The sequence below is a fragment of the Amphiprion ocellaris genome, chromosome 24 (assembly GCF_022539595.1).
Source record: "Amphiprion ocellaris isolate individual 3 ecotype Okinawa chromosome 24, ASM2253959v1, whole genome shotgun sequence".
Classification (NCBI taxonomy): Eukaryota; Metazoa; Chordata; class Actinopteri; family Pomacentridae; genus Amphiprion; species Amphiprion ocellaris.
This window is the reverse complement of record NC_072789.1, coordinates 1,609,626-1,634,923: the sequence shown is the minus strand read 5'-3', so window position 1 is coordinate 1,634,923 and position 25,298 is coordinate 1,609,626. Positions and strand designations below refer to the sequence as shown.

General features: G+C 38.6%; 1 protein-coding gene across 1 annotated transcript in view; it reads right to left on the bottom strand.

Annotated features, from left to right (window-relative positions):
* The window catches only part of xirp2a (xin actin binding repeat containing 2a), a 77,237-nt gene that overhangs the window by 26,725 nt on the left and 25,214 nt on the right, over positions 1 to 25,298 (bottom strand). The window contains 1 exon segment of the mRNA XM_055008496.1: positions 17,634 to 17,745. Coding sequence (XP_054864471.1) covers positions 17,634 to 17,745 — 112 coding nt within the window.

The following is a 25,298-nucleotide window of genomic DNA, read 5'->3' as shown; positions in this document are numbered from 1 at the left end:
GAACAAAGCGAAACACAAATTGACAAAAATAAGACGAAAAACACGAGACAAACAACAAAAGTCAGGCAAAAAACAAAAACAAGACAAAATATTATAAAAATGAGACACAAAATGACAAAAGAACAATGAACAATCTAGTATTTTACTTTATGATCAAAACAACTTGTCATGGTCTACAAATGATTTTACATTTTAAACAGTTTTACAATCTGCAGTCATTGTCTTCTCTGTAATTTTTACTCTTTACAAAGTCGCCCTGTGGGCCAGTTTGGACCCTCTGGCGGGCCAGTTTTGGCCCCCAGGCCGCATGTTTGTCACCCCTGGCCTAGATGTTAAGTCTTCATATTTTCCTTTTTAACAAAAACGCAGAATTACTGAGCCTAGAATTCAGTCAGATAGTAGCACTAAAGATCAATTAAACTCTTTAACTTAATGCATTTTTATAATTTGGTTCCATTTTTGCTGAATTTGGTAACTTTGGCACAACAATTAAAGTTTGAATTTCCCTGACAGGCTGGAAATGGCAGCTGATGCTCTTAAATATTGTAGCTTTTGAACTTTTAAAGAAGAAGACAAAATGTGATTTCTGATAAACTGTTTGCCATCACACAAATCTATAGGGTTTATCTATGACCGTCTTATGTTTATGTTAAGCTACTTTGCCCTTAAGTGTTAAAGTTCAAGTCGATGTCAACACGACCAATCGGTGGATATTTATTCCGCCTGCGTGACCTGCCTCGCTGACCCAGGTTCTTTTGAAGTCGATGTCTTTTTCCAGTTTTTTGTCAAGGCGCTGTGACTGGAGATGTCACATTTCTACCCACCTGATGCCGAAATCAAACCACCACGACAACGAGGAGTGAGCTATATCAAGCCTCAGAAGTGGTGTTCAGATAGCTGGTTCTGCACGGCGAAGCGTGAACGGTATGTACTGCATCTTTCCTAATCTGTGTGCTGCTACAGCACCGAGGGGACCTTCATCTGATCCATATGCATCTGAAACACAGCTGCTGCAAGACTTTTCAAATCAGCATCAATCAGCTCCGAGGAACAACTCCCTGACCCCCGCTTTGAGTCGAACTTACACCAGTAAACATATGCGTCGAGGAAAAAAAATGTAAGGAGGAGGATTTGAAAATGTCAAAAGTTTACAGCATGTGCGTATAATGAGGGAGAATAATTTCTGTGTGAGGTCTTCTTTCATCCCACGGTGTTTTCGCCCAGAGAGAAGGAAAAAACACGCCATGAGCTAAAAGGTCCAGTGTGGGTGGATGCTGAACCTTCTCTGTTGCCTAATGATGCTTTGTAGCGCTGAGAAGTCAAATGTAAAATCAATGCTCTTCTCTAATTGGCCTTCCGCTGGGATGCGCCGAGCGATACGAAGCGGCGCTTGACGACTGATGAAAGTTCTGCTTCGGTTCGGTGTCGGTGCTTCCTGCGGCCACTTCTTGGTTAAAATATCTACGGTGAACTGAACTAGACATCTCCATCGAATTGAACGGAGTCAAACATGTGACGACTTTGTAAAGTGTCAGAGAGAAGACATTAACTGCAAATAGTAAAACTATAAATGCAAAATCATTTCCAGACCTTGATCATAAAGTAAAATACTAGATTGTTCATTGTTCTTTTGTCATTTTGTGTCTCATTTTTGTAATATTTTGTTTTGTTTTTTGTCTGACTTTTGTCATTTTGATCATAAAGTAAAATACTACATCATTCAGTTCCAGATGACTAAATGTTGTGTTCCTTTGTCGACACTCCGTGATCTGGAAGTTGTAATGTGGAAATGATAAACTGAGGCTGAATGTTGTTGAAATTGAACTTATTTTTCTTAGTAAATTTCAGGTTGTTCATGGTGTTTTGTAAAAAGATAATTCCTTTTCAGAATATACTTTTTTCACTAAAACAAAGGAAATATTTGGAGATTATTTATAGGTTAATATTCTGTGATTTTACTGGTCACTGGAGATCAAATTGTGCTGAATGTGGAACCTGGACTAAGATGAGTTTGACACTCCTGATCTAGGCAAAAAAATGAATGTGACTTTAACTTCCATTAACATATCGATAGCAAGTCGTGTTGGAAATGCTGAACTTTGACAGACTAGAAAGCTTGGAGAGTCCAAAATGGAGGAAGCTATCATTGCTAATGAGCTGAGCTGTAATCTGACGGCATAAACTTTTCCACAAAACACTTGTCAGACAGTTAGAAGTGATACAGAAACATCTTTGTGTGCTAAGAAGCTAGCCTATCTGTCTGGTGATGCACTACAATGTTCCTGCCTGGCTAGCATGTTAGCCAGCTACATGAAGGACATCAGCACGTTGCCAGAAAAACGTATTTCACAAAGCCACAAGTTGTGACACACACTGGAGCGACTGGGTCTGAACTCAAACACCATGTGACAAAAGCTCTCCCCATCCCACCAATTTTAGCTCTCTGCTACATCAGGCATGTTAGCGTAACCAAGAACCCAGAGGTGTCAAACATGTGGCCCACGGGCCAAAACCAGCCCGCCAGAGGGTCCAATCCGGCCCACGGGACAACTTTGTAATTGTAAATTTGTAAAACCATAAATTTAAAATAACTTCTAGACCATGAGAAGTTGGTTTGATCATTAAGTAAAATACTAGATTGTTCACTGTTCTTTTGTCATTTTGTGTCTCATTTTTGTCATATTTTGTCTTATTTTTGTTGATTTATTGTCTTTTTTTGTCTGACTTTTGTTGTTTGCCTCATGTTTTTGTTGTTTTGTTTCTCATTTGTGTCGTTTTGTGTTTCCTTTTTGTTTCTCTCATGTTTGTTGCCTTATTTTTGTCATTTTGTGTTTCGCTTTATTCGTTCTTTTTGTCTCGTTTGTCGTTTTGACTCTTATTGGTCTCACTTGTGTTGTTTGCCTATTTTTTTGTCATTTTGCTTCTTGCTTTTGTCATTTTTTGTCTTGTTTGTGTCATTTTTTGCCTCGTATCTTATCATTTTTGTCCCTTTTTTGTCGCTTTATAACCTTTTTATCTAATTCTTTGTCTCCTTTTTTTGTTTGTTTCGTGTCTATCTCATTTTTTTTGTTCATTTTCTGCCTCGTTTTTTCCATTTTATGTCTCATTTTTGTAATATTTTGTCTTGTTTTTGTTGTTTTTGTCTTTTTTTTTTTTTTAAAGTAAAATACTATATTGTTCAGTTCCAGACACCTGTGACTAAATGTTTTGTGCCTTTGTAGATAAACTGTGATCTGTAGGTTATAATGTGTCAATGATTCTTATTTTTGCACTGAAACAAATGAAAAAATTTGGAGTTATTATATTTATAGGTTATTATGCTGTGGTTTTACTGGTCCAGCCCACTGGAGATCAAATTGGGCTGAATGTGGAACGTGAACTAAGATGAGTCTGACACCCATCGGGGGGGTAAGAGGCTGTTGGAGACGGCAGCATCTGAAAATAAACAGGGTTTTACCCGCTACATCCTATAAATATGGGTCGGAAATCCTATACCTGAGGCTGCGGTGTGACCTCATACCAGCCTGATGACAGAAACACAAGGAAAACGCCCTCATTTATCACTTGAGATAAACGTTTATGTCATGGTCTGGAGCTGTCAGAGTCAGAGACGTGAGCGTTTCGACGGCCACGAGTGTTGACAACAGCGATTCGGAGATTCTGAGAGTATGCAAAGTCGCCATAGCATGGAGGTGAGGTAACCAGGCTCCAGAGGGGGAGAAAATAAACCCAGCCTTTTTATAAACCGGCTCTGTCTGCAGCGTCATGTTCCCCTGTAACAAGGAGATTTATGAGTGTGTGAAGGAAATGAAAGGAGAGAAAAAAACAGTGATCTCAAAATGGAAGACCTCCTAATAAGATAGTTTCAAAGATTTGAAAGTCATTTCACCGTCTCCCTGTGCCGCTGCTAATTAGTACTGGCACCAGCGGATGTCTAATTAGCATTAATAATAGCTTTCAAACACGGTCTCATTGCTGAAGATGCCCCAGTATAACAAAGGCCAAGTCTCTGTTTACAGCGCGGTGTTGATACCAAACTTCTTTAGAGGCTTTCACTTCTGACCCGGGTTATTTCATCCTTTTATGGAGACCACATCTTCACCACCACACTCACTATTATTTTGCTCTTCTCTCAGTATTCGCTGCTTTTTTCCTGATAAAGGAGCCTATGTGGAATAACATTAATATTCACTCTACAAACCAGGGGTGTCCATCATGCGGCCAGCGGGCCAAAAGTGGTCCTCCAGAGGGTCCAATCCGGTCCTCAAAGTGTAAAAATTCCAGAGAAGACATTAACTGCAGATTGTAAATTAGTAAAACTATAAATTTAAAATAATTTCTAGACCATGACAAGTTGTTTAGATCAGAAAGTAAAATACAAAATTGCTCATTGTTCTTTTGTCATTTTGTTTCTCATTTTTGTGATATTTTGTCTTGTTTTAGCTTTTGTTGTCTGATTTTTGTTGTTTATCTCATGTTTTTGTTGTTTTGTGTTTCCTTTTTGTCTCATTTTTATCATTTTGTGTTTTGCTTTATTCGTTCTTTCTGTCTTGTTTTGTCTCTTTTCGGTCTTGCTTGTGTTGTTTGTCTATTTTTTGTCGTTTTGTAACATTTTTGTCAAATTTTTGGTCTCTTTTTTGTTTTGTTTCATTTTTGTCATTTTGTGTGTTTTTGTCTTGCTGTGTTTTGCTTTATTCATTGTTTTGTGTTTTTTTTGTCTCACTTGTGTTGTTTGTCAATGTGTTGTTTGTCAATGTTTCTCATTTTTGTCATTTTTGGTCTAGTTTGTGTCACTTGTATCATTTTTTGTCTCGTTTTTTTTGTTTGTCCATTTTTTGTCACTTTGTAACTTTTTTGTCTAACTTTTTCTCTTTTTTTGTTTTGTTTTGTGTCGTTTGTCTCTTTTTGGTCATTTTGTGTCTCGCTTTTGTTATTTTGTGTCTCATTTTTGTGATATTTTGTCATTTTGGTTGTTTTTTGGGTTTTTGTCTGACTTTTGTCATTTTGATCATAAAGTAAAATACTATATCATTCAGTTCCAGATAGCTGTGACTAAATGTTGTGTTCCTTTGTAGACACTCTGTGATCTGGAAGTTGTAATGTGGAAATGATAAACTGAGGCTGAATGTTGATGAAACTGAATTTATTTTACTTAAAAAATTTCAGGTCGTTCATGATGTTTTGTAAAAAAAAGACAATTCCTTAAATGTGAACATTTTCAGAATGTATTTTTCGCACTTAAAGGGAAAAATGTGGAGTTGTGGTTATTTCTAGGTTCTTATGCTGTGGTTTTACTGGTCACTGGAGATCAGACTGGGCTGAATGTGGAACCTGGACTAAGATGAGTTTGACGTCCGTGTTTTATGGAGACCATATTGGGCTGTTTAGAAGCATCTCGCTGTGATTTTGTTCCTCTCTCCTCGGTGCCACAGCAGAGATGGCATTGACCGAGGGGTAATGGGAGTGGGAGAGGCCAGGAGAAGTCAACATTTGAGGCCATGTGGCTGCCAGTGTGCACGACTCGGCGGCTATATCGAGCCGAGCCCGGGGTTGTCGACCTTCCTGTCACTGCCTCCTCGCTGCTGCCGGCTCTAATGCAGCTGAGGAGTGGGAAGGTGGAGTGTTAGGGAAGGGACAGCACAGGAGAGGAAAAAGAATTGTGTAAGAGGCTTCATAGCTAAAAGCAAAATCAAGAGCCATGGATCTCTGTCAGGCGGAGGTTGTCCTCTAATCACAGAGGCGTCACCCCTGTTCTGCCCTCTCCTCACAACGGAAGCCTTAAGCCACCCAATTTTCTGTTCACTACTTACTGACCAAAGCGTTTGCCTGCTGAGGTTTGACAGGGGAGCCGAAACAAGCTCCACTAATTGAAATGTCAGCCGTGGAGGGCGAATTCTTCCTTACAGACGAAAGCAAAACAGGCACAATAATTAAGCTGTCAAATCTATCAAAATAACTTCTTTACAAGGAGACTGAATGGCCCTCCAGCGTTTCCTTATGCTAGGCTAAGCACTTTGTCTCCGATTTGCTACGCTTTCAGAATATTCCAGATCAAACTGCTGCTGGGTACGTCTGGTGGAAGGAAGCAGGAAGGAGCCATGCATGTTTTATGAAACGCACAAATCCAAGAGGAAACACCATCCTACAACAAACTCATCTTAGTTCAGGTTCCACATTCAGCCCAATTTGATCTCTAGTGACCAGTAAAATCACAGCATAATAACCTAGAAATAACCACAACCACAACAAAATGTGACAAAAATGAGACACAAAATAACAAAAGCGAGACACAAAATGACAAAAAATTAGACAAACGATGTGAAATGAAACAAAAAAGAGACAAAGAATTAGACAAAAAGGTTACAAACGACAAAAACAAGACAAATATTGCACAAATGAGATCAAAAATGACAAAAGCGAGAAACAAAAAAACATAAAAGTGGAAAAACAACACGAGCGAGACAAAAAAAACACAAAACGAGAAACAAAATGACAAAAACATGAGGCAAATGACAAAAGTCAGACCAAAAAAACACAAAAACAACAAAAATGACAAAATATTACAAAAATGAGATGCAAAATGACAAAAACGAGACACAAAATGACAAAAATTAGACAAAACACAAAACAGAACAAAAAAGAGACAAAGAATTAGACAAAAACATTACAAAGCGACAAAAAATGGACAAACGACAGAAAAAAACAAAAAATGACAAAAGCATGAAACAAAATGACTAAAACGGTACACAAAACAATCAATAAAGCAAAACACAAAATGACAAAAATAAGACGAAAAACACAAGTGAGACAAAAAGAAAACACAAAATGACAACAGTGAGACAAAAAAGACAAAAAAACAACAAAAACAAGACAAAATATTACAAAAATGAGACAAAATGACAAACGCGAGAAATAAAACGACAATAGTGAGACAAAAAAAGACAAAAAACTACAAAATATTACAAAAATGAGACACAAAATGACAAAAGAACAATGAACAATGCAGTATTTTACTTTATGATCAAAACAACTTGTCATGGTCTAGAAATTATTTTACATTTATAGTTTTACTAATTTACAGTTATAAAGTCGTCCCGCGGGCCGGACTGGACCCTCTGGTGGGCCGGTTTTGGCCCACAGGCCGCATGTTTGACACCCCTGTTCTACACTATCACACCTCATTCTCTGATAGATCCAGCCCGTCCACTTCATCTCAGTTCTGATTCTACTCCAAAGACGTCTCCTGTCTCCAGCCCGGCTACATCAGACAGATTCATTATCAGCTGAAATGTCATCCACCATTTCCAATCTCTGGAAAATCACTTCAAAAAAACAGCGACAGCGGCCTTCAGTCGACACGAGAGTCGGTCCTGATGGGCTACATGCTTTGCTTACCTTCTGTGGATGTGGCTCTTTAAGTAAAACAACAATAGAATCCAGCTCCAGGACAGAAAACGGGTTTAGTGGGCCAGTTTCAGAGACGGACAGTGAGGCCTGGAGACCAGCTCCAGCAGTGCTCTGAGCTCAGTGAGGCCCCGGCATCCGGTGACAGCTGATTTTATTTTAGAAGTCCCCCTTCGTAAAAAATAGGAAGGACTTGGGGGGAGAGTCTAAGTGGATGAGCTTTTTATAGCTTTAAGAATTGAGGTACCCAACATGCCCTTAACCTTATGTCACAGCAGACTTATAGACAGAGACGTCCCACGCTGTGAGACAGAAGACACTTTACATAGGCTAAATATCGATGTGTTTTATGACTCAGACACTCAGCACACATAGATTTCATCCACGCTGCCTCACACGTAACATAGACAGAACTACAGACACAATTTTACAGTCATTTTGGACAAATTTGTGGTCATTATGGACAAATTTTCTGTAATTATGGATCACTTTCAAGTCATGCTGAACAATTTTAGAGTAATTTTGGACAAGTTCTTGTCATTTTCAATAAGGTTTAATATCATCTTGGATCTTTTTTCATCATTTTGGATCATGTTTTGTGTCTTTGCGATAATTTTCAAGTAATTTAGGATGAATTTCATGTCATTCTGGACTAATTTTCTGTAACTATGGATCATTTCCAAGTCATTCTGAACAATTTTGGGTCATTTTGCTCACTGTTCTTTTGTGTCTCATTTTTGTAATATTTTGTCTTGTTTTTGTTGTTTTTGTCTTTTTTTTGTTGTTTGTCTCATGTTTTTGTCATTTTCTTTCTCGTTTTTGTTGTTTTGTGTTTCCTTTTTGTCTTGTTTGGGTTTTTTTGTCTCATTTTTGTCATTTTGCTTTATTCATTGTTTTGTGTATCATTTGCATCATTTTGTAGGTTTTTTTGTCTCGCTTGTGTTGTTTGCCTACTTTTTAGTTGCACTGTTTCTTGCTTTTGTCATTTTTGGTCTCATTTGTGTCATTTGTCTAATTTATTGTCTAGTTTTTGTTGTTTGTCCATTTTTTGTTGCTTTGTAACTTTGTTCTCTTTTTTTGTTTTGTTTCGTGTTATTTTTTTGTCATTTTATGTGTTTGTGCAATATTTTGTCTTGTTCTTGTTGTTTTTTGTCTTTTTTTGTCTAACTTTTGTTGTTTTGATCATAAAGTAAAATACTATATCATTCAGTTCCAGATAGCTGTGACTAAATGTTGTGTTCCTTTGTAGACACTGTGATCTGGAAGTTGTAATGTGGAAATAATAAACTGAGGCTGAATGTTGTTGAAATTGAGCTTATTTTTCTAAACAAATTTCAGGTTGTTCATGATGTTTTGTAAAAAGATAATTCCTTAAATGTGAACATTTTTGCACTAAAACAAAGGAAAAATGTGGAGTTGTGGTTATTTATCGGTTATTATGCTGTGATTTTATTGATCCGGCCCACTTGATGTCAAATTAGGCTGAATGTGGCCCCTGAACTAAGATGAGTTTGACATCCCCTAAAAACCCAACTAAATGTCTGTAATGAAGACGATCCTTTTTCAAAGACGACTCCTTAGATGCACAGAATGGCAATGCAGTGGGAGCATTTTTAACCATCAAGGAATACACAGGTAATCGGTGAAGTCCTATTATTGTGTTTCCTTGCTTTTTGTCATTCTTTCTTTCTGTCCTTGCACCATTTTCTTTTTTCTTGTACGTACACTACCCTCAAGCAATGGCAAAGGTCCTCTTTTAAAGCAGTGACCTCCTGTCTGTATCTGGTCAGCCCAGGGCCATCCACTCAATCTTCTTCAACCTACATCCTACTAGACAATACAAAAGAAAATCCAGCCTGTACAGCGTTGCACAAACCATTCCATGTCCATTCTCTCTGCATTATTTGCTGTGATCACGACTATTTACCAGCCTCACATACGAGACACGAGGTGTACTCAGGAGCCCACCCCATGAGGTGCCGCTGGCAGCACATCGACTGGAGAAAAGCTTGGTTATCGGGCTCCAGGAGAAGCTGCACTCTGCTGATAATCCCACTGAAATTGCACATGGATTTCCTTTTCCTGAAGAGGAAAATAAACACACTCCAGTAGAATACCAAATGAAGGAGCCTTTGAACATCCCCAAACCGAGGTCCAGAGTGTGTTCACAGTCAAATGAGTTTTAAACTAAAATATTCCCAGTGAACAAAGTGCTGAAAGAGATCTTTAACTTGTTGGAGTACGTTGCCAATAAAGAGATTTACAGTGAAGCTGGCGTTCTGTATCTGGGTTCAATGGAGTTCTGTTAATTAATACTAATGATTCAGAGAGTTTTTCACCTGGTATTTTGGTTGGTGAAAAAACAATGCAAACACGTTCTCAACCCCAAATAATTGTATTCTCAGCTCCTTAGAGAGTCCTACTTCCAAGTAGACAACATTATGGGATATATTATGTCCAGGCCAAAATGAAATTCAATGGAGTGGTTTTATGACAGTAATATCCATCCATCCATCCATCCATCCATCCATCCATCCATCCATCCATCCATCCATCCATCCATCCATCCATCCACTCATCCATCCACTCATCCATCCATCCATCCACTCATCCATCCACTCATCCATCCATCATCCATCCATCCATCCATCCATCCACTCATCCATCCATCCATCCACTCATCCATCCATCCACTCATCCATCCATCCACGCATCCATCCATCCATCCATCCGTCCATCATCCATCCATCCACTCATCCATCCATCTATCATCCATCCATCCATCCATCCATCCACTCATCCATCCATCCACCCATCCATCTATCATCCATCCATCCGTCCATCCATCTATCCATCCATCCATCTATCCATCCATCTATCCATCCATCAATCTATCCATCCATCCATCCATCCATCCATCCATCCGTCCATCCATCCATCCATCCACCCATCCATCATCATTATCATCCATCCATCCATCCATCCATCCACCCATCCATCCATCCATTCATCCACCCATTCATCCATCTATCCATCCATCTATCATCCATCTATCCACCCATCCATCTATCCATCCATCTATCCACCCATCCATCTATCCATCCATCCATCCATCCATCCATCCATCCATCCATCCATCCATCCTCTATACACCACCTAATCCTCACTCGGGTCGGACAATTTAGTTACGAATTAACCTCAGCATGTTTTTGGACTGTAGGAGGAAACCGGAGAACCCGGAGAAGCACAGGGAGAACATGCAAACTCCATGCAGAAAGATCCCAGGCTCAGGCCGGGACATGAACTGGGGATCTCCTAGCTGCAAGGCAACAGTTCTAACCACCGCGCCACTGTGCAGCCCAACAGTGATATCAATAATGCTAAATCTATTTATATTTTTGATGACTACATGCACCATTTATGTATTAAAGTGGTGCATATTGCTTTAGAATTAAGTCTGCTTATAGTGTGTCTCTTATTGGAGAGTCAGACTACACAATACCAGAAGGAAAAAAGATGTACTTTGAAGACATACGGCCAGAACTTTTTGGCAAGCCAGCGTGATCATTTGATAGTTTTATGACCTCCTCAACGAAATCACAAAAGTTGTGAAAAATGCTAAACTATGATTAGCAAGCAAACAACATGTAGTCTCACATGTTCATAAGAGAACGTGATACTAAAATCTGAAATAAAATATCCATGAAGCCCAGTTTTCACTTGAGTGAAAACATTTTAGCAGAACTTGCTTTGACCTTTTAAACCCTGAAACCCTGTTTTCTACTAAAAATCAACAAAACTACACTATTTAAAAGACAGCGTAAAACAGTCACGAAACTGTAAAAACAAAAAGAGTTGTCAGATGTTTGATTTTCGATCGTATGTGAACCTATCATGCGTGACGACGGAAGCTTTCATTTGGAAAAAAAAACCAAAAATACACTACGTGGAAGACAATGTTGAGTTCACTTTGTCTGCAAGTTAGGAATGTCTTATTATTCAGGCCACATTTTAAAGAATAATTAACACAAAATCTTTAAACTTTAAAGGAAAACCAGGAAATGTAAGTGTGGAAACAATCCGTCTCATATCCTCACAGAAAGGGACTCTACCAGGATGTTTGAGTGAGCTAAGGATGCCAACTAAGTTTAAGGCAAAAAAAAATGATTAACTCATTCAAGAACTTTGGACTGAGACTATTTATTCCAGAGGCTGTTTAGCTGTTTCCTCCTGCTAAGCTAACCAACTGCTGCCTCAATCATCTCATTACGACCCATAGTTCTACTGATAAAGCCCTTTAATGGCTGTATAAACATGATGGGACCAAAAGAGGAAGTAAGGAGAGTCGCACAGTCCTTGTAGGGAGGAGGTTGGGGTGGACGGATAGGACGATAAAGCACTGGTCTTAACAGGAAGATCATACTTTTTCCTCAAAAAGTTACTTCTGAATGTTACTTTAAAGATGGAATTTAGGAAACAAGAAAACAGACACGATAAAATGGTTAAAAAAAACAAAAAACAACTACTTGGGTAAACGGTGGATCAATGATTTGCAAAGGGGCAACTACAGAAATCAATAGTGTAATTATGATGATCGCAAACCAACAAGTGCAGAGACGTTGCTAATCTGTGAGCAACATCTTCAAAGTTGTAAAGTTGTCTTTAAAGATAGTTGTGTCCAATAATAGCCCCAAAGGAAATCAATTCTGAAAGTGACAAGTGTTGTTTGTTTTTTTTACAGGATGATACTATAAAGACATCATCATTAGGCAGGCAAATCTAGGAGGAGATTAATTAAAATGAAAACAGTCTTTTGGCAAATCTACCTCCAACTGGCAGCATTTGCAGACTTTGAAAAATTCTCTTGGGTGAATCCTGTTTGACAAGTTTAATCAGCCCCAGACTTAATTAAATAAACTCACAGATATTTCTACTCAAACACACACAATTTTTAAATAACACAATAAAGGGATTCCTGTTTTTCTTGCACTACTGTGTGTGCCAAAAAGAAATCCACAGTTCCACAGCTGCGATTCTGTTGTAATACGAGACCAAACATGTCGACATGGAAGCCTGTTTACGCAGAGCAGCGGTGTGTGTGGAGATTTAGAGGTGAGCTTTGCATCTGTTTAAAGCATAGTTACTCTGCCACTGTGCTTTATTTAAACGTCGTGGCTTTACAGGGAACGGCTCCTGTACCCCTTACCCTCCGTCACTACTGTCTGTCATTGGACCTGGCAGACGAGGAGGTGTTGTCACCGTCAGCTTGTCAGCCAAGACAAAAAGCCGTCGCTCAGTCGGGACAACGCTGGGGATCATCAACAAGCTCCAATTTTAGACATGGCACAGAGATTTAGAGACGTGAGCTGCGACACGAAAGCCCGACTGATCTCAGGTGGAGATGGAAAGATGCTCATCCAGGCTGTATGAATATGTTGAGTGTCACGATGCGTGGCTGACTTTCTGAGCATGTGTGTGCACGCACCTTGATATCATTTCAAGGCCTGTCAATGCATCCATCACTTTAGATTCCTAACTCTACCAAACATGCAATCTTTTTTCAGGTTCAATCTGCAATAGTGTGGCATATAAACACATCGGTGTTGCCAAAGCATAGAAAAGGACAAACATTAATACAGCTACACTCACTGAATATATAAATGGAAGTAAATACACTACTATTCAAAAGTTTGGGGTCCTTATTTTTGAAAGAAAAACTTTTTTTTCAATGAAGCTTACATTAAATGAATGATAAATCCAGTGTAGACATTGTTAATGTGGTAAATGACTATTGTAGCTGGAAATGTTTAATGGAATATCTCCATAGAGGTACAGAGGAACATTTCCAGCAACCATCACTCCTGTGTTCTAATGCTACATTGTGTTAGTTAATGGTGTTGAAAGGCTCATTGATGATTAGAAAACCCTTGTGCAGTTATGTTAGCACATGGATAAAAGTGGGAGTTTCATGGAAAACATAAAACTATCTGGATGACGCCAAACGTTTGAATGGTATTGTATGCTAGTTCTACAATAGTTATGGAATGTTAATGTTAAATTGTCTGGGTGACCCCAAACTTTTGAACAGTTGTGTCTGTAAATATACACCGATCAGGCATAACATTAGGACCACCTGTCTAATATTGTGTTGGTCTCCTTTATGCTGCTAAAACTCCTCTGACCCAGTGGGGCATGGACCAGGATGGTGGCAGTGGATTCTGAGGGTCCTTTTGGTTGCAGGGTGGGTCCTACCTAGATCAGGTTGATCCTGGACCATCCCACAGATGCTCAATAAGATCTGGATCTGGGGAGTGTGGAACTCGGGTGAACACCTTAGCTTTGTCGTGTGTTGGGGTAATTTGTCCTGCTGCGGGTTGCAACTGGCATCAAGGACTGCTGTTGCCATGGGGATTGGGAGGTTGTTTGACCTGCAATGTTCAGGTGGGTGGTACATGTCAAACATCCACATGAATGTCAAGGTTTCCCAGCAGAACGCTGCATTAGAACATGATGGATGTTGTTCACTTCACCTGTCAGTGGTCATAACGTTGTGGCTGATGGGTGGAGGTCAGTAATGGACTGCATTGCTTCTTGTAAATGAAAGGCTTGGCGACTGAAACACCCACTCTGCAGTTCTGCTAACATTTAGCATCTTCCAGCTCACTGTTTTGGCCCCACAACTGCCCAACTTTTATGACTCTCTCTCATCACTCTCATTGGTGTCTTTGGCACAAGAAACAGGAAGTTGACGGCTCACTGAAACGTTGATGTTTGTTGCTTCCAGCTGTTTATTAAATACCTGCAGGATCAGACAGCAGAGAGAGAGAGACTTCTATGTATTTATGCACAACATAGCAGCTACTTTGCTAATTATTTATAATTCTAAATGATTCCCAGGAGACATGGAGACAGGATCAGTCAGGATATAACGGTAAATAACTCTGTGTACTTGAGTGGTCATAGTCACAGTTCATACGCTGTAGTTAAATCATTCGTAACAAAGCTGAGTCCTGACCTCCACATGGATAATTATTTACTGTTGTCTGATACATTTACTGAAGTCAAAATATATTTCTGACATAGTTTTTCTATTAACCCTCGTGTCGTCCTGCGGGTCAAAATTGACCCGTTTTAAAGTTTGAAAATGTGGGGAAAAAAACATTTTCACAGTGAAACTTCTGATGTCCACATTTTCAACATTTTTGGGAAATCTCTGAACATTTTTTGGTGGAAAAAAGAAATGTTAAAAATGTTTCTTGAGAACATTCACAAAAAAATCTACCAAAATCCAGCGAATTTCACTGGATTTTGGTTGATTTTATGTGAATGTTCTTAAAGAAAATATTAGAACTTTTACTGATATACATGGAATCACTTTAGATATTTTTAGGATTTTTTGGAAGATTTTTACTCATTTTTTGAAAATATTTATAAGGATTTTCTTGGCAAATTTGGGGGATAAAATAAAACTTTCAAGGGAAATTTTTAAGGAATTATTGGAATTTTCTTCCTGAAAGTTTTGCAGATTTTCAGAAATTTGGGGAAATTTTTCAGAATTTTTGGATTTTTTTCAGACAAGGAAACAATATTTTTTGGTGCCCATAAATGAGGACAACAGGAGGGTTAAGGACCTCTAATCTGTTTCAAAGCAGGATATCTGGAGCTGTGACATTACTGTGTGTATGAATGGGGTTCTAGAAAGTTACCTCTCTAGTCCATAAAGTAACTGCCAAAGTATTGCAACAGGTGAGCTGGCAACAATAAAAACACAACTTTATTATAAGTTGCTGAAGTTTGGTCCATTATCAACACATATGGACAGAAGTTTTAGTGTTGGATTCATTCATATATGACAGATGTTTGGTCTTTAAGTGAACTTTTACCCTTCAAATATTCTGAAACATCTTTTCTTCTGCCATTGTGAACGGTGGTCGTAAAAATAACCAAAATGTTAACTGTATCTGCACAGTTACACTTAGTCTATGCACATCAGATCATTACTAACAACAACCAGAAAATAAAAAAAAACAGTACAGAGGGCCCTCGGGTTACGGCGTCCTTGACTTACGGCGTTCCGTGGTTACAGTGGAACTGGGTACGTGGAAGTTGTTGGCAAATGTAAAAACAGTGCAACATATTGTGTTATCTTCTAGTGAAATGAGTCATACATGCATGAAAGTTGTTGGCATTCATGACTTTTTCCAAAGAACTGATCAATATTATGATGCACGTAACGGCTTTGTTTACATTTTCGCTGGAATTCTGACTTACGGCAAAAATCGACTTAGGAACGGAACTCTGATGCAAGTCGAGGACCCCCTGTATTCAATGTCTTAACTTTGATATTGACAGTTTCCAACTAAGAAGTTTATGTTTGTAAAGACCATGTGTATTCATGGCAATCTTCAGTTTCCAGTGACTCCTTTAACTCTTAAATTTCTGGAATCATTGAAACTGTGTCTTTGTCATGTCTGCTTTTCAGCAAATTCTTTGCTCATCTGTCCATTCAACGAGTCATGTCCTTGGATTATAAAAGAAGTATTTTTCTTCAACAATTCACTTCCATTCCATTCATTTAATCAGCTCAATGTGAAATTTTGTGTGAAACTGGAGGGAGTCAGAAAAGAAAGCCAGGTAAATTCAGTCCTGTAAGCCCACCGATGAGCCAGTGGAAGGTACTGCTACTGTTTTTAAGCCCCACTTTTATTCTTCAGTTTGTGCCGTTAAACAACATGCAGAATTCGCTATTAGCTTTTTGCAATGTAATCATAGATGTACAGATAACTGGGTTACTGAAGAAAATTTAAAGGTGAAAATAGGATCATCATTTTTTTATCTTTTGATCTAAAGCAGCTTGAGATTTATGGATGTAGCTCTTGTTGTTTTTTTACCTTCCTGCTGAGTGTCTGCATATATTATAAACCACAATCTATGATTTCAACATTATGCCTCAGTTTATCATTTCCACATTACAACTTCCAGATCACAGAGTGTCTACAAAGGAACACAACATTTAGTCACAGCTATCTGGAACTGAACCATAGAAGATTTAACTTTATGATCAAAATGACAAAAAAAGACAAAAAACAACAAAAATGACAAAATATTACAAAATGATACACAAAACGACAAGTGAGACACAAAATGAAAAAAATGAGACAAACGACACGAAACAAAACAAAAAAGAGACAAAGAATGAGACAAAAAAGTTACAAAGTGAAAAAAATGGACAAACAACAAAAATGAGACAAAAAAACACAACACGACACAAAACAATGAATAAAGTGAAACACAAAATGACAAAAATAAGACAAAAAATACAAGCGAGACAAAAAGGAAACACAAAACGAAAAAAAGGAGAAACAAAACAACAGAAACATGAAGCAAACAACAAAAGTCAGACAAAAAAAGACAAAAAACAACAAAAATGAGACACAATATTACAAAAACGAGACACAAAATGACAAAAGAACAATCTAGTATTTTACTTTATGATCAAAACAACTTGTCATGATCTAGAAATTATTTTACATTTACAGTTTTACTAATTTACAGTTATAGAGTCGTCCCGCGGGCCGGATTGGACCTTCTGGAGGGCCGGTTTTAGCCCACAGGCCGCATGTTTGACACCCCTGCTCTATGCAAATTGTTTTAATTTCGAAGAAATGTGTTTGTAGGTTTTTTAACCCAGAGTTTTTGAACCAATTTCTCTGTTACACAGACACAAACAAAAGCCACACTCACCCACACAAAGTCAACATTGTGTGATACCTGTGAGGCCAGCGTGTTCAGAGTTATAAATGGACTGTAGCTCACACTGTAAGCTCCGTCTGTGAGTCCACCGCTATCAGCACTGGTGAAAAACAACCTGTAGGTAGCCACCGCAGCGTTGCTATCGCATTAATGGAAGCCCGGTATCTAGCAAACCCCCAGATTCCCATTAAAAAAGCTGCCAGGGAGGCGGCCTTATCTGGAAACGAACAATCTAGTTTTTAAAACATGCTTTTCTGCCAAATGTTTATCTCATAGAACAAATGGGACAAAACATTGCATTAAGCATCCTGCAGCCTCTGTTGTTTGCTTGACAGAGTAGTGTAACCCTGATGCAATCACAGAGCCGGGCCTCCTGTAATGTGTTACAACACATCTGACGTTGCATCACAGCAAAATAACTTTAGAACTCTGCTGGTAAAATACAATTCCCAAATGAAAAACGAGCAAATACTCACAGAGAGTGGCGTCCTGAGGTGAGGCCATGGTCTGATGTGTTGACGGGTCCGTCTGAGCGAGGCTACTGGATGTCAGTCTTTTGGCTGGGAAGGCGTGGACGGCTGCAACTTCCTGGTCAGAGAGACACAGAGCTATCAGAGGAAACACCTGTGCTGTTTCAACAGGGAGACAGAGAGGTGAGGCTACAGGTCGTCATGCCCCAATCCCCTGTACAGAGTGCACTGTTAAAAAATGTTGTTTTTACAGCACATTTCCAGCAGCTGTGGTTGCCAGAATGCTACCGTAAAACATTTTCTACATTCACGATGAAGAAATGTATTGATATTGTTGATTTTAGGGTTAAAGAATGTGCTTCATTCCATATTTTACTGCAAAAAAAGTTGAAAATTTATATGAAAATACTATATAAAATAAAGTTTGTGTAACTTATAAATATTACAGCATTTTCCCATTATCAGCACAACAGTTAGTGTATTTAACATTTAATATGTGAATTTTTTCACAAAAATTTCAGTTAAAGCTGTCAGAAATGTTAAAGCAGAGGTGTCAAACTCATTTTAGTTCAGGTTCCACATTCAGCCTAATTTGATCTCCAGTGGGCTGGACCAGTAAAATCACAGCATAATAAGCTATAAATAATCACAACTCCACATTTTTCCTTTGTTTTAGTGTAAAAAAAAAAAGTTGATTGTGAAAACGTTCACATTTAAGGAATTATCTTTTTACAAAGCATTCAGAACAACCTGAAATTTCTTCGGAAAAAAAAAAATCAATTTCAACCATAATATGCCTCAGTTTATCATTTCCACATTACAACTTCCAGATCACAGTTTATCTATTGAGTCACAAAATATTTAATCATAGGTATCTGGAATTGAATGATATAATATTTTACTTTATGATCAAAATGACAAAAGTCAGACAAAAAACCCCACAAAAAACAACAAAAATGAGACAAATTATTACAAAATGAGACACAAAATGACAAAAGAACAATGAGCAATCTAGTGTCTTATTTTATGATCAGAACAACTTGTCATGGTCTAGAAATTAGTTTTTACAGTTTGAAGTTAATGTCCTCTTTGTAATTTTTACACTTTGTAAAGTGGGCCGGATTGGACCCTCTGGAGGGCCAGTCTTGGCCCGCAGGCCTCATGTTTGACACCCCTGCTTTACATCCTTGTTGTGCAACAGTGTGTATTTGTGTGTGTGTGTGATACTATAGGAGAGTATGCAAATGGGCACGCATGCCTTTTGGAGATTTGCTAAATGGGATTTTTGAGGACGACGTTTTGTCCTTTGCTGCGATTCTAAAATTATCGTCGACACCTTGAGCGGAGGAGACAGAAAGACGTTGGCATATGAGTGAATATGTTCCATGAGCTGTTTGTTGTCGCTCTGCGTTGACGCACAGCTAGAAGCTGTCGCAGGAGCGCTATGGGGGAAACATTTGATTTGCAAATGAAGACACACACACACACTCACAGGTGTGTTTGTTCCCCATGGGAATGATTTGCAACTGAATAGGCGTGTTGCACTGGCTGACTTCTAAGTTCTGACAAAATGTTTCCAGGGGAAAACAAGCGGGTGCACCAAGGACACGCCGTTTACCAGCGTTGTACCTTTTATCAACAGAAGGCCGTGAAAACACCTTTAGTTACAGCTGGAGTGGCTCTATTAAAATTCAACCAAGTGCTGTTTACACTAACTTTCCAGTCAATGCGTAATGCTCACATTCTGTTCAAGGTCGTCTCTCGTTACACTCAGACGTGTGTGTGTGTGTAGTTGTGGGGTTGTGTGTGTGTGTGTGTGCTCGTGTATGCAAACCAGTGACAACAGCAAGGTCTCACTGGAATGCAAATCTGAAAACAGGGCTGTCAAACATGGGGCCCATGGGCCAAAAGCGGCCCTCCAGAGGGTCCAATCCGGCCCTAAAAGTGTAAAAATTCCAGAGAAGACATTAACTGCAATTTCAAAAACTATGAATTTAAAATAATTCCGAGACCACGACAAATTGTTTTGATCATACAGTAAAATACTAGATTGTTCTTTTGTCATTTTGTGCCATTTTTGTAATATTTTGTCTTATTTTTGTTGTTTTTTGTCTTTTTTTGTCTGACTTTTGTCACGTTTTTGCCATTTTCTTTCTCATTTTTGTCGTTTTGTGTTTCCTTTTTGTCTCATGTTTTTTCTTATTTTTGTCATGTTGTGTTTCGCTTTATTCATTGTTTTGTGCATCGTTTGTGTCATTTCAGGTTTTTTTTGTCTCGCTTGTGTTGTTTGTCCATTTTGTTGTCATTTTGTTTGTCGCTTTTGTCATTTTTGATCTCATTTGTGTATTTTTTGTCTCGTTTTTGTCATTTGTCCATTGTTTGGTCGTTTTGTAACCTTTTTGTGTAATTCTTTGTCTCTTTTTTGTTTAGTTTCGTGTCGTTTGTCTCAGTTTTTGTAATTTTGTGTCTCACTTTTGTTATTTTGATTTCTCATTTTTGTAATATTTTGTCGTTTTTGTTGTTTTTTGGAGTTTTTTGTCTGACTTTTGTCGTTTTGATCATAAAGTTAAATACTACATTATTCAGTTCCAGATGACTAAATGTTGTGTTCCTTTGTAGACACTCTGTGATCTGGAAGTTGTAATGTGGAAATGATAAACTGAGGCTGAATGTTGTTGACATTGAATTTGTTTTTCCTAAGAAATTTCAGGTTGTTCATAATTTTTGGTCTAAAGAGAATTCATTAAATGTGAACATTTTTGCACTACAACAAAGGAAAAATGTGGAGTTGTGGTTATTTATGGGGTACTATGCTGTGATTTTACTGGTCCGGTCCACAGGAGATCTAATTGGGTTGAATGTGGAACCTGAACTAAGATGAGGTTGACGCCCCTGACGTAAACATAATCTCCCCTTTTCTCTCTGCTGCAGAAGCTCTCACAGTGAACAAAGCTCAGATCAGAGAGCACATCCTGCCTTTGTGTTTGCCTCCTGATATTAAACTGAGTATTGGATCTATAACAGAGTGTTACTTCGCTCAGTGGATGATTAGCTACATGAGCGGTGAGGATGTTTTAAAGGCCAGCGCGTGGAAAACGTCTGTGCATGTGCTTGCAGTGCTGTTAGTTCATTACAGGTGGTTAGAGGGGTAAATGTCACCGAATGAGGCATTAAAAGGATTCAAACATTTACCTTTCTCTGGCTATCTGACGAGTTTGTTTACTCTTCACTTCAAGGGAGCGCGTGTTGTGAATTATGCATGTGTTGTGCGTGGGCGTGAACACATTTTCCATACATTAATATGTATTTATCAGTTGCATCAGATGGAACTCTGTGGAATCTCATTACAGACTAAGTTTGTATTTCTTCACACAGCAGAGGAAGTGCTGTATATTGGAACTAGGAAAAGTGCCTTTAAGTCAAATCTCCACTGTGTCTAAAACTGGAGCATTAAGTCTACAGCAGTTCAACTTGCTAAATAAATTTGGCAACCAAATAGGACTACAATGCAATTATTATCAGCATTAAATAACCAGATGGTCACTGTGTTGGTTAACAAAAGCGAGAAACAAAATGACAAAAAAAGTGGACAAACAACACAAGCGAGACAAAAAAACAAGGAGATAGATGGATAAATAGAAATGCCAAAAACGTGAAACAAACGACTAAAATCAGACCAAAAAAAGACAAAAAACAACCAAAACAAGACAAAATATTACAAAAATGAGACAGAAAATGACAAAAGAACGATGAACAATCCAGCATTTTACTTTCTGATGAAGGTCTAGAAATTATTTTACATTTATAGTTTTACATATTTACATTTGCAGTTAATGTCGTCTTCTGACACTTTACAGAGAAAGTGCTAGAGAAACCCATTTTTGACTTCACCTCGTCAGACAGACGATTCACTACCAATCTCGACTGAGGAGTTATCCACTTTCTGAAATACAGTAACAGGATGAAGAGCAGCGACTGTCAGCAGTGCTATCTAGCTCTGAGTCCCTGCCATATCTGTCTGAGCCAGGGCCGTCAAACATGCGGTCCGCGGGCCAAAAGTGGCCCTCCAGAGGGTCCAATCCGGCCCTTTGCAAAGTGTCATAGAGAAGATATGAACTGTAAATTGGAAATATGTAATACAATAAATGTAATTTCTAGACCTTGATCATAAAGTAAAATATCAGATTGTTCATTGTTCTGTTGTCATTTTGTGTTTTGCTTTATTTGTTGTTTTGTGTATTATTTGTGTCAGTTTGGGGTTTTTTGTCTCGCTTGTGTTGTTTGTCTACAATTTAGTCATTTGTTTCACGCTTTTGTAATTTTTGTCACATTTTTGTCACGTTTTTGTCGTTTGTCCATTTTTTTGTCACTTTGTAAGTTTTTTGTCAAATTTTTTGAGTCTTTTTTGTTTTGTTTCGTGTTGTTTGTCTAATTTTTTGTCATTTTGCGTCTCACTTCTGTAATATTTTCTCTTGTTTTTGCAGTTTTTTGTATTTTTTGCCTGATTTTTGTAATTTTTTTCATGTTTTTGGTGTTTTGTTTCTCATTTTTGTAGTTTTGTGTTACCTTTTTGTCTCGCTTGTGTTGTTTGTCTACTTTTTTGTCGTTTTGTTTCGTACTTTTGTCATTTTTTGTCTTGTTTTTGTTGTTTGTCCATTTTTTGTTGCTTTGTAAGGTTTTGTAAAATCTTTTGACTCTTTTTTGCTTTGTTTTGTGTCGTTTGTCTCTTTTTTTAATATTTTGTCTTGTTTTTGTATTTTTTGTTTCTTTTTTTGTCTGGCTTTTGTTGTATTGATCATAAAGTAAAATAGGAGATTGTTGAGTTCCAGATACGTGTGACTAAATGTTTTTAGAAATATGTTCATAATGTTTTGTATCAAGATAATTCCTTAAATGTGAACATTTTTGCACTAAAACAAAGGAAATATGTGGAGTTGTGGTTATTTATAGGTTATTATGCTGTGATTTTACTGGTCCGGCCCACTTGACATCAAATTGGGCTGAATGTGGAACCTGAACTAAGATGAGTTTGACACCCCTGATCTAAACGTTGCTGGCTGGCCAGTCACCAGAGATAATCCCTGTAAAAAAAATAATAAATAAAAAATCACTGGATCCTGTTTAAAGAAGCTCAGCTAATGAAATCAACGCCGGCCATCTGGGACCATTTCATGTGTGACAGTTGGACCCGTGATGGCGAAACCATGGTAACAGGAAATAGTAATACTGCTCGCTAGACGGGGTGACACTGTGACACCCTCCACCTTCACATCGGTGCCTATTAGAGGGAGACATCGCCAGAGAGTGGAACGATCCGGGAAACTGTGAGTTTAACATCACACATGCAGAGACTTTTTCCATCCTGCGCTGATTGTCTCGTATCAGCTGTTGGCATTTATGTCCTCTAACAAGCCGTGCTCCTGCTAGCAGGACTTTAATGGCACGTCGTGGACCATGGAGGGTCTCTGTGGAGAGCTGTCTGCCTCCGTCTCCTCAAATGTTCTCTATCTGTCCTCTGCCTCTCCCCTCCTGTTTGAAAAATGTCACTTAAGTCAATTAATCAAGAACTGAGTCTGCACAGACTTTGTTTTTCACAAAGGATGTTCATTCAGTTGTTTAATTTTATAGGAAAAAAGCAGATCACAGACATGCCACAATACTAAAGTCATGAAACGCATCTCTTGGATGCAGTGAAAACGTCTTTTCCTGAACCAAGAGGATGCACGTGTTTTCCCAAAGGTCAGTCTTGGACTTTAATTTGGATTTCAACAAGGGTTTGAGTAGAGATCACTGATGTTTGGTGAACCAGGGACTAAACTGATGGAATCATACTGAGGTTATGCTTCAAACAAAGTGCTTGTTTGATTGTTGAACTGTACCAAACACCCCACATTCACTCCTTCCTGGCTACAACTCTTGTAACTTTCTGAAACTGACAATTGGACGCCCACGCCATCTTCCAAGGCTATTGGCTGAATGTGTGGAGGTGAGAATGTAGTGTTGTTCTACTAGTTATTCTTCACACAAATACTACTGCCAGTTTTTGTATGAACAAATAAGGACAGCGTTATGAAAGATAAAGTAAAGTCTGTAGTTCTTGCACACCCTAGAGCAGGGGTCACCAACTATATTTGTCAGAGGGCCAGAATTTTACTGGACAGTCACCTTGGGGGCCGGACCCTAAAACAAAAATTAAATAAAAATCAAATTTTGGCATAACATTATTATTTGATGTTTATTGTTTCTATTTTTTTTCCATTTCATTACAAAACTGAAGGCATTTTTAGCCTTTATGAGTCAGGCTCCTATCACCTATACCACAGTCAACCACCAGGAGTGATAGAGAGATTTTGCCTCAACACACGTCCACGTATACACGTCATGTGCACGTCTTGGCAGAGCATGTCCAGCAAGCTGTCATTGACGGGATCAAGGAAGCCAAATACATTTCACTGGCTATTGATGAGTCCACTGACAACACGGATATTTCACAGTTCTGTGTTTTTGTCAGATACTTTGATGGCAAAGATTTCCGTGAGGAGCTGCTGGCATTGCTTCCGCTGGAGGACAACATCACTGCTGACATCATCTTTGGAAAACTGGAGGATTGTTTTAAAAGCCATGGATTGTCCCTGGATAAAATCAACCTGACAGTGACAGATGGTGCACCTGCCATGATTGGCAAAAACAAGGGTCTGGTGAGCAGAATAAAGACTGTCGCTCCTAAAACTAACGCACTTCACTGTATTATCCATCAAAGCGTGCTGTGTGCAAAGCTAAGCGGGGAGCTCAAAGAGGTGATGGAGAAAACAATGAAAATTATTAACCACATCAGAGGAAATTCAAGCACGCAGCAAATTTGTGCTGGAATCCCAGGTTTCTCATGATGACCTGTTACTCCACAATGACGTGCGCTGGCTCAGTAAGGGCAAAGAACTGCAGCGCTTCATTGAACTCCGTGCCCAAGTAGTGGATTTTTTGAAACAAAGTAAATCAAAAGCGGCAGCTGACCATCTCCGCATCATGCAAGACAGAGAATACATGTGCAACGTTGAGTTTTTAACAGACATTTTCTCCCATTTGAATACACTTAATCTCCAGCTGCAAGGAAAAGAAAAATCAGTGGTGGATTTGGTGGAAAAACTTGATGCCTTTGGGAACAAACTTGATCTGTTCCATGCAGATTTGTTGTCAGAGAGGCTGCTGCACTTCAACACACTGAAGACAGTGGGAGAAAGCAACAAAATAGACAAGATGAAGACATTCATCACACAATTAAAAGACAACTTCTCTGCTTGATTCCATGACTTTTTCATTTCCAGGGATGTCATTGGATTTGTGTGTGACCCATTCACCATCAGCCCAAGTGGAGAATTCTCCACAAACGTGGTGAAAATGATGCCGTTGGACGAGGCGTCCATTCAGAGCGAGCTGGCTGAAATCCAGGCTGCTCTCCATGGTGCTGAAAGCCTGAGCGCATTCTGGATGTCTTGTCCTGAGGACTATGGCACATTGAAGACGCTGGCTATGTATGTGCTCACCATGTTCACAACTCCAAATTTTTCCTTTGTTGTAGTGCGAAAATATTCATATTTAAGGAAACATCTTTATACAAAACATGAAGAACAATGATGATATAGTATTTTACTTTATGATCAAAGCAACAAAAGT